The sequence below is a fragment of the Oncorhynchus mykiss genome, chromosome 1, assembly GCF_013265735.2.
Source record: "Oncorhynchus mykiss isolate Arlee chromosome 1, USDA_OmykA_1.1, whole genome shotgun sequence".
NCBI lineage: Eukaryota > Metazoa > Chordata > Actinopteri > Salmoniformes > Salmonidae > Oncorhynchus > Oncorhynchus mykiss.
In genome coordinates, this window is record NC_048565.1 from 11,654,914 (window position 1) to 11,668,057 (window position 13,144).

The 13,144-nt window shown below is 42.8% G+C and overlaps 1 protein-coding gene across 1 annotated transcript; it reads left to right on the plus strand.

The window, feature by feature from the left end:
- Positions 1-9,694: 9,694 nt before the first annotated feature.
- On the plus strand, positions 9,695-11,779 carry LOC110534079 (transcription factor HES-1). The gene is made up of 4 exons (XM_021618773.1): positions 9,695-10,170; positions 10,317-10,412; positions 10,552-10,639; positions 10,946-11,779. The coding sequence occupies exons 1-4, from the start codon at positions 10,063-10,065 to the stop codon at positions 11,455-11,457; spliced, it is 804 nt and encodes a 267-aa protein (XP_021474448.1). The 5' UTR covers positions 9,695-10,062; the 3' UTR covers positions 11,458-11,779.
- The last annotated feature ends 1,365 nt before the right edge of the window (positions 11,780-13,144 follow it).

A 13,144-nucleotide genomic window follows, 5' to 3' on the forward strand; every position in this document is an offset into this window, starting at 1 on the left:
CTGTAGGAGAGGGTCCAGTCTACACAGTCCTGTAGGAGAGGGTCCAGTCTACACAGTTCTGCAGGAGAGGGTCTAGTCTAGACAGTCCTGCAGAAGAGGGTCCAGTCTACACAGTTCTGCAGGAGAGGGTCTAATCTAGACAGTCCTGTAGGAGAGGGTCCAGTCTACACAGTCCTGCAGGAGAGGGTCTAGTCTACACAGTCCTGCAGGAGAGGCTCTAATCTACACAGTCCTGCAGGGGAGGGTCTAGTCTCCACAGTCCTGTAGGAGAGGGTCTAGTCCACACAGTCCTGCATGCGCACAGGGCTTTCAACTAAACCTCTTCTTTCTCTTAGCCAGCCATACGACACGCTGAGTGTGAATCCCTGCTTAACGTTTTCCCTGCTCCCTGGCCTCTTCAGGCCCTCAGCTCTTCGCTGTTCGTATGTGTGTGTTCCTCATCGCTTTCCTCGCCTTCTCTTCTCCTCTCTCTCCTCTCCTCCCTGGCTGTTTTCTATGCTTGCAGGATCTCTGTTCTTCTCTCCCTCCATTCTTTCAGACCCTGCTTTGATCCCCCCCCTCTCTCTCTTTCTCCGAGCCTTGGCTCCCTTGCTCCCAGCAGCCAAGGAAGTACAGGTCCTACTGCACTCCCAATGATAACACACACCGCACTTTTCTCAACTTCTCAGCGATTTATATTATGATACTGTATAATAATAATGGATATATTTAATATGGCACTTTTCATTCAAACATAATCTCAAAGTTGCTGTAAAAAACAAACATGAAAAAATATATATATTATTTTTAGCCACTAATACAGTAATAATACAATAATATACTAATAATAGAGTAATAGTCATGCCTAATTTACTCATTTATTTTTAAAAAATAATCAAAAAAAAATTGAAAAATATTATTACTTTTTAAATTTGATTTATCAGGGGGTGCCTAAATACCCTCACCACCCCTACTTCCTGTGGCTATGCTTTCAGTAGTGGTGGAAAAAGTACCCAATTGTCATACTTGAGTAGAAGTATAGATACCTTAATAGAAAGTTACTCAAGGAAAAGTGAAAGTCACCCAGTAAAATACTTGAGTAAAAGTCTAAAACTATTTGGTTTTAAATATACTTAAGTATGAAATGTAAATGTAATTGCTAAAATATACTTAAGTCTTTTGTAGTCTTAACATTCTGTATACTCCCCTTGTCCTAAGGGACAAAAATTACCCGCCTTCACTAAACCCCTAAAATAAAGCAGCTTATTTGAATTTTAAACCCCAAATCTATTTAGCATGAAGAAACAACCTGTCATTCATCACAAACGTTGTGAATATCTGGGTTTTCCCTCTACACAACGCAGAAAGACTGCATTTAATCAGTGGACACCGCTCGTTTTTAGTACAACACACCTGTCATAATTGTTTTCTTTACTAAAGTATAGGTTTATTATTATGATTATTATTGCTATAGGTACTTCATAGGTGTACCCATGAACGTTTTTTGCTAATGATAGAACTTGTGTATCCTAAAAGAGTAGCAAAAATGTGCAGAAAGTAGTTTTGAATGCATTTTATTGAAGTGAAACAACATCAGTCTTGCACTTTCTTGGCAACATAGTGATATATTCTTATATACTGTACGATGAGGAATTCAACCCCAAAATACTAGTCTTCTCCCATTTTCTTAACCATTGCCTCCACCCAAACGGTGTATAAACAGCAACAATAAATAAGAATAAGATAATAGATACAAAATAAAAATGTGAAGAACAGAAATCAATCAACTCTAACTAGCACATGTAGGACAGTATGCAAGTGTGTGTGCATGGACTTGTATGTATTTCTCACATGTGCAGCACATAGTATTTATTTTCCAGTCCTCCTTTGGGAGCAGAATTGGCATCTCCTCCTCTTGCCTGCTCCAGCTGCAGCCTCAGGTGTATCAGGACAAGATTCAGCCCCCCTGAACAGCTTTCACAAGCGCTGCAGAGGCTGCTGTGCAGGGGAGATGCTCCCGTCTTCGAATGTGTGGTGTTACAAGTGCCTTTCCCAGCTGCTCCAGGAACACCCTCCTCTTGTTCCGCTTATCAGACATCCAGGTAGGGTTGATCTTGTTCCATATCATGAAGGCATTGTATGAGGACACATCAATGATGTTATGGAAGATGACCAGGGGCCAGCGGGCAGTCATCCTCCTGCAGTTGTAAGTTCCAATCACCTTGTCCAGGTTGTCCATGCCTCCTTTGTTGTGGTTGTAGTCCAGGATGATGACTGGCTTCCTGTCCTCACGATCACTGATCTCAGCCATTTTGTGCAGTGTGCTCAGGAGGACCACATTCTTGTTCCTCATTGGGAGGTAAGAAACTAGAGTGGTGGTGGGGGTGAAGGCAAACTTTGATGAGAAGGTCTCTCTCCCCCTTGTTGCTAGGAGTGTAGAGGGAAGCTCAGGCTTTTTCTTTCAAACTGTGCCAACCCTGGTGATCTTCCTCTTCAGGAGCTGCTGGCTGAGTTCATAAGAGGTAAAGAAATTGTCACACGTGACATTGTGCCCACTCAGTCCATCTGTCACATCAAGCACAACCCGCATCCTCTGGTTCTTCTCTGGGCCTCCACTGGTCGGCTTCCCTGTGTAGACTTGCATCTTCCAAGCATAGCTGGATTGTGCGTCACAGGCCACCCATATCTTGATGCCATACTTTGCTGGCTTGCTGGGCGAATACTGCCGGAAAGGACAGCAACCTTTTGGTAAAAGAGATTACTATCAGTAATTAGTGTCAGTGTCACAGAAAACATCACATAAATCAATGATATTACAGCAATACATAATACAATTAACAGTGAAAATCACTTACATTACAGATATGAAAATAAAAACTTACCTCTGAATGGAACCAGTTGCTCATCCACTGTTACTTCAGGCCCAGGGTGGTAGAGGTATGGCAGATGCTCCACCCACTTCTCCCAGACCTCTGTTATGGCCGCCAGTTTGTCTCTCACATATCTTGCAGGTCTTGACTCAAGGTTATCAAATCATAGCCTTCTTGAGAAAGTGTGAAAGGCTTTCAGTGGCATCATGGCACGGACAATTGCCCTTCCACTTTCTGATTTCCAGAGACTACATGTAGCCTCGCCTTGAGACCTATACACACCCGCTAAGATTATCAGCCATATGTAGGCACGCAGGTCAATCTCATCCATTATTTTCCAGTTGTCTCCATATTTACGGAAACCCTCCAAATTTGTAATCTCTAGGACAATTTTTTTTGATGACTTGTGATGAACATGTAGAATGTTGAGGAGATGTCCTGGGCATGGGCAACTGCATGTGTTGTGGGCCCTGGGGTCATCCTTATGACATTTTGTGCTGCCATCTTGCCCTGGTTGTCATATGGTGACAAGGACCAAGTTATTTTGCTGTTCTTTGACAAATGTCTCTCTTTCAGCTTGGGGGATTTCTTCTTCATCTGAAGATGATGCATCGTGGCTCTGGGTTGTATTCTTCCCCATCTTCTTCAGATGCCTCCTCCTCTTCTAAATCATTGTTCCTTTGTTCCTCCTGAACATCTGAAAAAATCATATATACGACCTGTTGGGCACTGAAATGTGCACTCATGGCTTCAGCAGAGAGAACTGCGGGGACTGTCATCTGCACCACATTTATAGCCTCTGACTGCATTCCTCATTAGTAAGCAATGCTTTCAAGAAATGTTTATTTTGACTGGAATAGTTTTTATTTTGTCTGTGAACTTGAGTCATGTGTGGGGTCGTGGAGGGGAGATGCTGCAGTTTTGTCTGAGTTCCATCAGTAGCACACATTTTCTAATTTTGTGTGTGTGTGTGTGTGTGTGTGTGTGTGTGTGTGTGTGTGTGTGTGTGTGTGTGTGTGTGTGTGTGTGTGTGTGTGTGTGTGTGTGTGTGTGTGTGTGTGTGTGTGTGTGTGTGTGTGTGTGTGTGTAAAAATGATTTTATAACTGCCGGGTCAAAAATGACCCTAAGACAATCTTTGTACCCTGCTGGTGTACAGCTTTCATGGAAATATGAACAAAGGCGATGTTTCACTTTTTCTAATGTTGGGGTCACTCCAGGAAAAGTCATCAAATTTCAAGTTGAATAAATATAATTTAGGGGGTTTTCTCTGCTGTTAAACATAGTGGTGGGTCATGTTTTACCCTTAAGACAACACAAGGGTTAACTATCAAAAGTAAAAGTATAAATCATTTTAAATTCTTTATATTAAGCAAAGCAGACAGCACTATTTTCTTGTTTTTAAAATATACAGATAGCCAGGGGCACACTCCAACACTCAGACATTATTTACAAAAGATGCATGTGTGTTTAGTGAGTCCGCCAGATCAGAGGCAGTAGGGATGACCAGGTGTTCTCTTGATAATTGTGTGAATTTAACCAACTTACTGTCCTTGTCATGTTCTGACCTTTATTTCCTTTGTTTTGTCTTTATTTAGTATGGTCAGGGCGTGAGTTGGGGTGGGCAGTCTATGTTTGTTTTTCAATGTTTGGTTTCTGTTTCGGCCTAGTATGGTTCTCAATCAGAGGCAGGTGTCGTTAGTTGTCTCTGATTGAGAATCATACTTAGGTAGCCTGGGTTTCACTGTTGGTTTGTGGGTGTTTGTTTCCGTGTGAGTGTTTGTTGCCACACGGTACTGTTTCGGTTTCGTTCGTTTCACGTTTATTGTTTTGTAGTGTTCAGTTTATGTCTTTAAATAAACATTATGGACACTTACCACGCTGCGTATTGGTCCTCCGATCCTTCTCGCTTCTCCTCCTCAGAAGAAGAGGAAGAATGCCGTTACAGTCCTGCTAAACATTCAAAATGTAACAAGTACTTTTACTTGTCAGGGAAAATGTATGGAGTAAAAAGTAAAGTATTTTATTTATGAATGTAGTGAAGTAATAGTAAAAGTTGTCAAAAATGTAAATAGTAAAGTAAAGTACAGATTCCCCAAAATACGTCTTATGTTGTACTTAAAAGTAGTTTACACCTTTGTCTTTCAGGCTCTGGGGCAGGTGGAATTAAAGCTTATGCTGTGTTGTTTCATCATTCAAATAGCCACATAAACAGTCCTGCCATCACCAGTCCTGCAACTCCATGGGTTACCAGCTCATTTTTTACATCAACCCTCAAGTTATAAAAAAAACCAAATTAAGTTAATAGAAAAAAATGCTATTTTAAAACCGTTAAAGCGATATAATATTTACAAATGTTGCCTACAGGAGCTCTCTGCTTAGGCGACCTCACAGCGCCTTGACAACCACCAGTGACGTGTATTCTTGGATGCCAAGGGAAGATAGGCTTCCCCCAAAAATGCACGAAGAAAAATGAAAAAAAAAAAAAAAACATATGGTAATGTATCTTTTGTCTCTCTGTGTTTTCATAATTTTCCTTCAATTCGCAAGAGGCTGAATATATCTCACTGGAGAAAGCATCCGAGCGAGTGAAACAGTGCCTCTCTGTCTCTGTATGTATAGCACATCTATCTGATGCTGTCTGGTCAAAAATAGTATGACACTGTTGCCGCCTGTAGCATTGAATCCAAGGGAAGCCAGCGAGCATTTAGCCTCCCTTGATATTTAAAAATAATAATAATAGCCAATCAGCATTGAGCTAAATGGACTGAGCTCAACTGTGAATGGTCCTGGTACACCAAAAAAAAGTTTCAATGGAAGCCAGTTTGGATTTGGCTTCACTCCAATCACATCACTTCGAGAGCCATTCTTCATTGACAGAAACAACTTGAATTGTTGCATCTTGTTATGTTGTTATCCTCCGGTGGCAAGCTGGCTAGCTAAAATTGGTCCTTTCCTAAATTAGCCATGGATGGAGATAGAGATTTGGACTTGTAGTTTTACTTAGTTCTCCCTACTGGTCAACGATTATAACAGCGATTCTGATCCAACCATAAATTCACACATCATGCCCCTGGCCTGAGAGGATGGAAGCTCAATATATAGCTAGATGTAGAAGGCTAATGTTAACTAGCTAATGTTACCCATGAAAGCAAGTTAGGCTAGCTAGCACACACACAAATCAGAACCATGGACAGCCACATCATATTTAGCTAAAGTTGATTGGACTAAATTATTTTTGGCATATTTTAGTTGTCACTGTATTAGATGAGGTGATTTGAAGATGTTTAAGTCTAAGGCACTGCATCTCAGTACTAGAGGCGCCACTACAGACACCCTGGTTCGAATCCAGGCTGTATCACAACTGTCCGTTATTGAGAGTCCCATAGGGTGGTGCATAATTGGGCCAGTGTCGTTCGGGTTTGGCCGGGGTAGGCCTCATTGTAAATAAGAAGTTGCTCTTAAATTGACTTGCCTGTTTAAATAAAGGTTAAATAAAAAATAAAACAACGTTTAAATGGTGCTGGAATAGTGGAGGCAGCTCCTGTTTTCTTTGTGACTTGCTGTAACTTTTCATGGTTCCAAATCAATAGTTGTTTATTAAGTAGTGTGAAAATGTTGGAAACATTAACTTGCTTGATCTAACTGTTTGTTAAATGCAATATGCTTTGTGGACTTCACCAGACAGAGGTCACTCTCTGGTTTTGTTATGAAACAAATGTGTGGTTGAATGTATTCTTATAGTCTTCTTATTGTCTCGGCCTTAGGCCTATATAACATGATCGCAAGGCACATGAACTAACAGGTTATAGAGCAAACAACGCAATTTTCACAACACTTTGGTTGTAATAGGTTTCTATTTTTTTGGCTTGGGTTCCCAGGTGATTTTACCCACGCATCGCTACTGGCAACCACTGAACCAAAATGGAGAAATATGGGAGTAACTATCCCCATTCACCACCAATGTGTAGCACCCCTAGTACCACTCCCCCCTGTCTACATCTCCCCCATCCAGCCAGCCCTGGCATGGGCACCTCACCCCTGTCTCACCACTTTTAACAGGGCTTGTTGGCAGTCGCTACCTTTGCTCACCAATGGCTTATGCATTAATGCACGAGTTGTCTGTGATAAAGTGCCAGATTGTTTGTGAGCACAATATCTATCACTTTCACACGCACTTTAGCCCCGTAATCGGCCCCTCTGATTGCATTATTGCAGTGTGGAGGTCCATGGTCGAGATGCCTCAATAAAGATAATAGGCATGGGATGGAGGGAGTGGTGGATGAGAGAAAGGGAAGAGAGAGGGGGGGAGAAAGGGGAATTACAGGGGAGAGTGGAGGGAGACTGGGAGAGATTGTGGGGAGAGGGCAGAAGAGGGGGGGGGGGGCAGGTAAAGAGAGAGAGAGAGAAGCAGGGTGTGACTGTTTGGGTGACCCACTCTAACATGTTAAGAAATTAGTAATAACGTTGTTTTAAAAAAATATATACATTACAAATTTCAAATCAATATAGCCCTTTTCGTTTTACTCAATGTTTGCCGTTTCAAATAATTAATAGCTAAAGACATCCCGTCAATGATCGTGTGAGAACAACGTTTTTACAATAGCATCCGTTTGGGTTGTTACTCAAACGGTTTCGCAGAGCTATTTCGTGAAAGTGGAGTTGACCCATAGCAGCAGGTGACACTCCTGGAGGCGGCCAGGTGCAGCGGATAAGAGCCCTGAACTCCCGGGAAAAGGGAGGGACCGCGAGACCCATGGCTCCGTGACTCAATTCAGCGCTAGAGACCTCTTGGAACAAGAGCGTGAGAAAGTAAATCAGGCGAAGAGGGTTTCAGAACCTATATTTTGTGTTCTTTAACCTCAGTACATTTGTTTAGGAACTATGTGAGTTGCATATGGCGAAATGACTCGGGTGTGCGTCCAAGACTAATGGAGTGCTGTTACTGAGCTACACTCCTGTATTGGTGTTGAAGTAGCTTAAGTGGACATGAAGAACTCATGGATATTATACAAATATATGTTCAATTATAATACATGTTATTATTTCTATGCTTACTGATTTTACAGAATAATATTTAGACCTATTGGGCCCTTACCAAAAACGAATGTTTGCGCAATTACGCAAAAAAAACATAATAGCCTGAATTGGATACCCTATGTATTCCATTTTCAAAAGTATCACATTTTATGCATTATTTGATTTAGGTGCCAGTGAAAGTTTACAGCTCGAGTGCTCCTTTGGGCAGCGCTCTCTGGTGAGCATATTAAATTCATGATCTTGCGCGAAGCCGCAAGCGAAGTCCCGCAGCTGCAGGCAGCAAGCCAAAGAGCAGCGCCTTCTCCCGTCGCTTGCGCGCCACGTGTCGCGGGGTTTTACAGCAGCTGGAGATCACGCCCGCACACCAGACGACCAGGCAGCCCGCTGAGGAGCGAGCGCGACCTCCCGGGGTGACAGAGAACCCAGAGCACACACACACCGGCCCCCTCCGTTTGGTCATTAACCGAATAACGTTTGTATGCTAATATGAATGTATTGTGCACAGAACATAATTATTGTGTAAAAGATTATGTTTAGAAACTAATACAATTAGACATCATGGACTTTTAAACTTGTATTTACAAAACTTCAGGATGCTATTCGGCTTTAAGCACTCACATTTTCTGAAATGAAGTGGCTATTCACTTCAAGTATACTGGAGTCTATAGGCTATTTAAACAAGCTAATACATTTTTTGTGAATTACTAAAATGTATGTGTTAATACTATCTGTATGGGGGCAATTATAACCATTTACAACTGGAGTTCGGGTCTGACTTTCTGATAAGGATAAGGAAATTAAATTATGACCTTCAATGCGTTGCCTACTAACTGCTGCCCGACCAAAAGAAAGGCAGGCAAGGCATCGCTCTAATCTTGTGCTCCCACTCAGAAATATCTCTGCTCTGGCTCGCATTCCGATAAGGCCGATCGAGCTCTCGGTAGGCGTGTTTTTCCCAGGCTTTTAAAACAGCAGCTGCTATTTACCTTCTCTCTAATGTAAACCACCACCGCCACCCCTAGCCCGGCCGCCAAACCTTAACCACCATGCTCATAAAACATCCTGGCAAGTGCTCCGCGTTCGCATGCCGACAGATGTCAAAATGCCAAATTTGTACAGCGGCGGGCGCTCATTAAATAATTAATGCTCCGATCTTGGCTGGTTAGAGTTGAGTTGATTTTTGAACTCCCAAAGCGCAAACTTAATCGAGGGTGTAGTTCTCAGCCTTAGGCTACAGCAACACAAGGCAGTCTAATAGGAGAAGCCAGGTTATTTTTTCCCAAGTTAATTTACATGATATAAAATGTAGCATTAATAGGTTATTACACTATAGCCCATCAAGCTTAATTAGGCTACACTGTAATTAAGAACACTACATAAGTGTCGTGAACCATTGCATAAATTATCTAGGCAATTCTTATTTTACTCCGTAGTTGGAATGGGCTATATGTTCGGTGTAATTACGCATTTACACTGGTTTGTAGTCCACACGTATGTGGAAGTATAATACAATTAGATGTAGGCTATGTGGAACATGTAATTGTTAGCCTCTAGTATCTTGGGTGGAGTTTATCCCTCCCGACTCCTGTGCGTACTGCCTTAAAGTTGGTGGAGCAACATGCCGAATCAAGTCAACCCTGCATTCTCTGCGCTGGGTGGTAGTCAGGGGCTCAAGTGTTAATATGTAAACTGAATGATTGAAGGCAGTCCCGGTCGTGCCTTAAACCCGGCCCCCGCCATTGGCCGCCCGCTCAAACTCCAAACAACCAATGGAAGGGCGGCGACCACGAGCCATCCTCCCCTCCGGCCGCGTGTCCCTCGCACTGATTGGTAGAAAGTTACTGTGGGAAAGAAAGTTTTGGAAGTTTCACACGAGCCGTTCGCGTGCAGTCCTAGATATAAATAAGACCAGCAAGAAGCGCCACAGACGCAGCGTCCGCTGGCAGACAGTGATTTCTCGATTCCGTGACATCGTTCAGCTTGCGACTGACTTGGGGACGCTTGTCTCTCGCACAGAGGTGCGCTACCACCTAAAAAGGATTTTGTTTTTCCGGAATTTGGAATTTCATAAGAGGGTACTGTGAATAGGTGCCGACTACTTGTCAATAACCACCAACAGTGGACTGTAATACCGAGTTGCCGTTGCTCTTGTGGGAAATTTCAGACAGACCGAAGATGCCTGCCGATATAATGGAAAAGACATCAGTCTCTCCTGTTGCTGCTACTACAGCCAGCATGAACACAACACCTGATAAACCCAAGACGGCTTCCGAGCACAGGAAGGTTAGTAGTCGGTCAAAGCATCTTAGAAACGCGGATATTCTGTCACTCCAAAATTACGCACGGGCTAGTATAGCACAACACGAACTTTTCCTTCACCTTGAGCAAGTCCCACCATTCTAACAATGTATTATATTTATTTTCTTTAGTCATCCAAACCTATCATGGAGAAAAGGAGAAGAGCCAGAATCAACGAAAGCTTGGGACAGTTGAAAACTCTTATCCTGGATGCGCTCAAAAAAGATGTAAGTATTACATTTTTTTTCTCTCACAACAAATGAAATATTACAATCACAGTTATAGATTTACTTTATTAAAAACATCAACTTTAATAAGAAAGTATTCTATCTTCAATCCTAACAATGTGCCTTCTTCATATTACAGAGTTCCAGACACTCGAAACTTGAAAAGGCGGATATCCTGGAGATGACCGTAAAACATCTCCGGAACCTCCAGAGAGCTCAGATGACTGGTAAGTCACTGGGACTGTTCTGGTGGGTGAATACCCGGGATGATTTCTTCCAGACTTCCGTCTGCGGTTTAGATCATGTTAGAATGAAGTACTCCGTTTACATACTTGTCCCGCATCCTCTCTCCCAAGAAGTCTCTCTAAATGTAGCTAATTGTATGGACTAACTAAATAGCTAATTTATCGTAACCATTGGGTGAGCTTCGTAATGTATATGTTTAGTTTTATGTTCATGTTTGGAATTTAAGTTGTCGTTATTATGCTGTTGTTATTCTCAGTGGCTTATCATTTTCTCTCTTTCTCACACAGCTGCTTTGAACTCTGATCCCACCGTGCTAGGGAAATACACAGCTGGATTCAGCGAGTGCACAAATGAAGTCACCCGGTTCCTGTCCACCTGCGAAGGGGTTAACACCGAGGTCAGGACGCGGCTTCTCGGTCACTTGGCCAGCTGCATGACGCAGATCAACGCTATGAACTACCCCACGCAGCACCAGATCCCTACCGGGCCTCCCCACCGCGCCTTCGGCCAGTCCATGGTACATATCCCCAACTCATCTCCACAGGGCAACGTGATGCCCCTGCCTTGTAAAGGTGGCTCTCCCCAGAGCATGTCACCAGAAACAACAAAAGTATACGGCGGCTTCCACCTCGTACCTGCCACAGATGGACAATTCGCCTTCCTTATCCCCAATGCAGCTTTTACGCCCAACGGTCCCGTTATCCCCGTGTACGCGAACCAGGTCAACACGCCTGTCCCAGCAGCGGTGTCCCCCGGTGCACCGACAGGCAACTCGGACTCAGTGTGGCGACCCTGGTAGAACAAAAAAAAGGACCTATCGAAAATACTTTTTATAATGACACTTAGTTCTTCTATGTTTGATGTTACATTAATGATGTTTGGATTCTGTTTTTGTATTTTCAACGTGTTAAGATGAAAAGATGATGCACTATATTTGTATAGCCTATATGGGAGTGAAGTTCATATTGAAATTAGATTTTTGTATTGTTGAAGTCTGTTCACTGCATTTTTATATTCGAGGTGTCTTTTTTTTATTGCGCGATACCAAAGATATGTTGAATGCACTTTACGTTATTCTTCATTTTGGAAGAAAAATAAATTTGTAAAGATATTGAAAAACATTATTGTGCGCTTATCTATGTTTTAAGCCTAATCACCAAATAATTACTTTAGGCTGCATTTGTTTTGAACTTTAGATACACTTGAGAATAATATATTATCGACCTACAATTTCCAAGAGAAAATAGCTATCCTATTCTACTAATATGTTAGTGTAAAAGTCAAATTTGATATTGACTGTGCGTAATGTATTCTTGCGCGCGCAAAACTCATGCACATTCAAACCACAGGAATATCACACACACATGCACTTGTTGCGCCAGGAATGGGTCAGAATTTAGGCATATGTTGCGTAAAATTTTAGAATGTTACGCAACAAAACTTGCCTACAAGTGTAATAGACTGTGAAGTGGAGCTGGATTTATAAACACGCTTTTGCCTAATGCCATCACACAAAGCTGTTGCTTCTGGCTACATCCATAAGAAACTGGTGGCAGGTAGCCTAGCCGTTAAGAGCGTTGGGCCAGTAAAGATTGATGGTTCAATTCCACAAGCCGACTAGGTGAGCAATTTGTCGATGTGCCCTTGAGCAAGGAACTTATCCCTAATTGGGATAAGAATGTCTGCTAAATTCCATACGTTTTGAACAAGAGTTGACCAGGTGTATCAGTCCAGTTGTGCGTGGCGAGATCCTAGACAGGAGAGAAGTGGGAAACTTCACTGAACATGTGAAATTATGAGAAAATACACGATATATACACATGTATGTGGACACCCCTTCAAATGAGCGGATTCAGCTATTTCAGCCACACCTGTTGCTGACAGATGTATAAAATCGAGCACACAACCATGCAATCTCCATAGACAAACACTGGCAGTAGAGTGGCCTTACTGAAAAACTCAGTGACTTTCAACATTGCTCCATCATTGGATGCCTCCTTTCCAACATGTCAGTTCATCACATTTTTGCCCTGTTAGAGCTGCCCCGGTCAAATGCAAGTGCTTTTATTGTGAAGTCTATCAGTAACGGCTCAGCTGCGAAGTGGTAGGCCGCACAAGCTCACAGAATGGGGCCGCTGAGTGCTGATGTACGTAGCGCTCAGAAATTGTCTGTACTCGGTTGCAACACTCAGTACCGAGTTCCAAACTGACTGGAAGCAACGTCAGCACAATAACAGTTTTTGTCAGGAGCGTGTTCTCCATGGCCAGCAGCCCCACACAAGCGCAATGCCAAGGTCCAGCTGGAGTGGTGTAAAGCTCGCCACCATTGGACTCTGGAGCAGTGGAAACATGTTCTCTGCAGTGATGAATCATGCTTCACCATCTGGGAGTCCAGCTGATGAATCTGGGTTTGGCGGATGCCAGGAGAACACTACCTACCCCAATGCATAGTGCCAACTGTAAAGTTTGGTGGAGGAGAACAAATA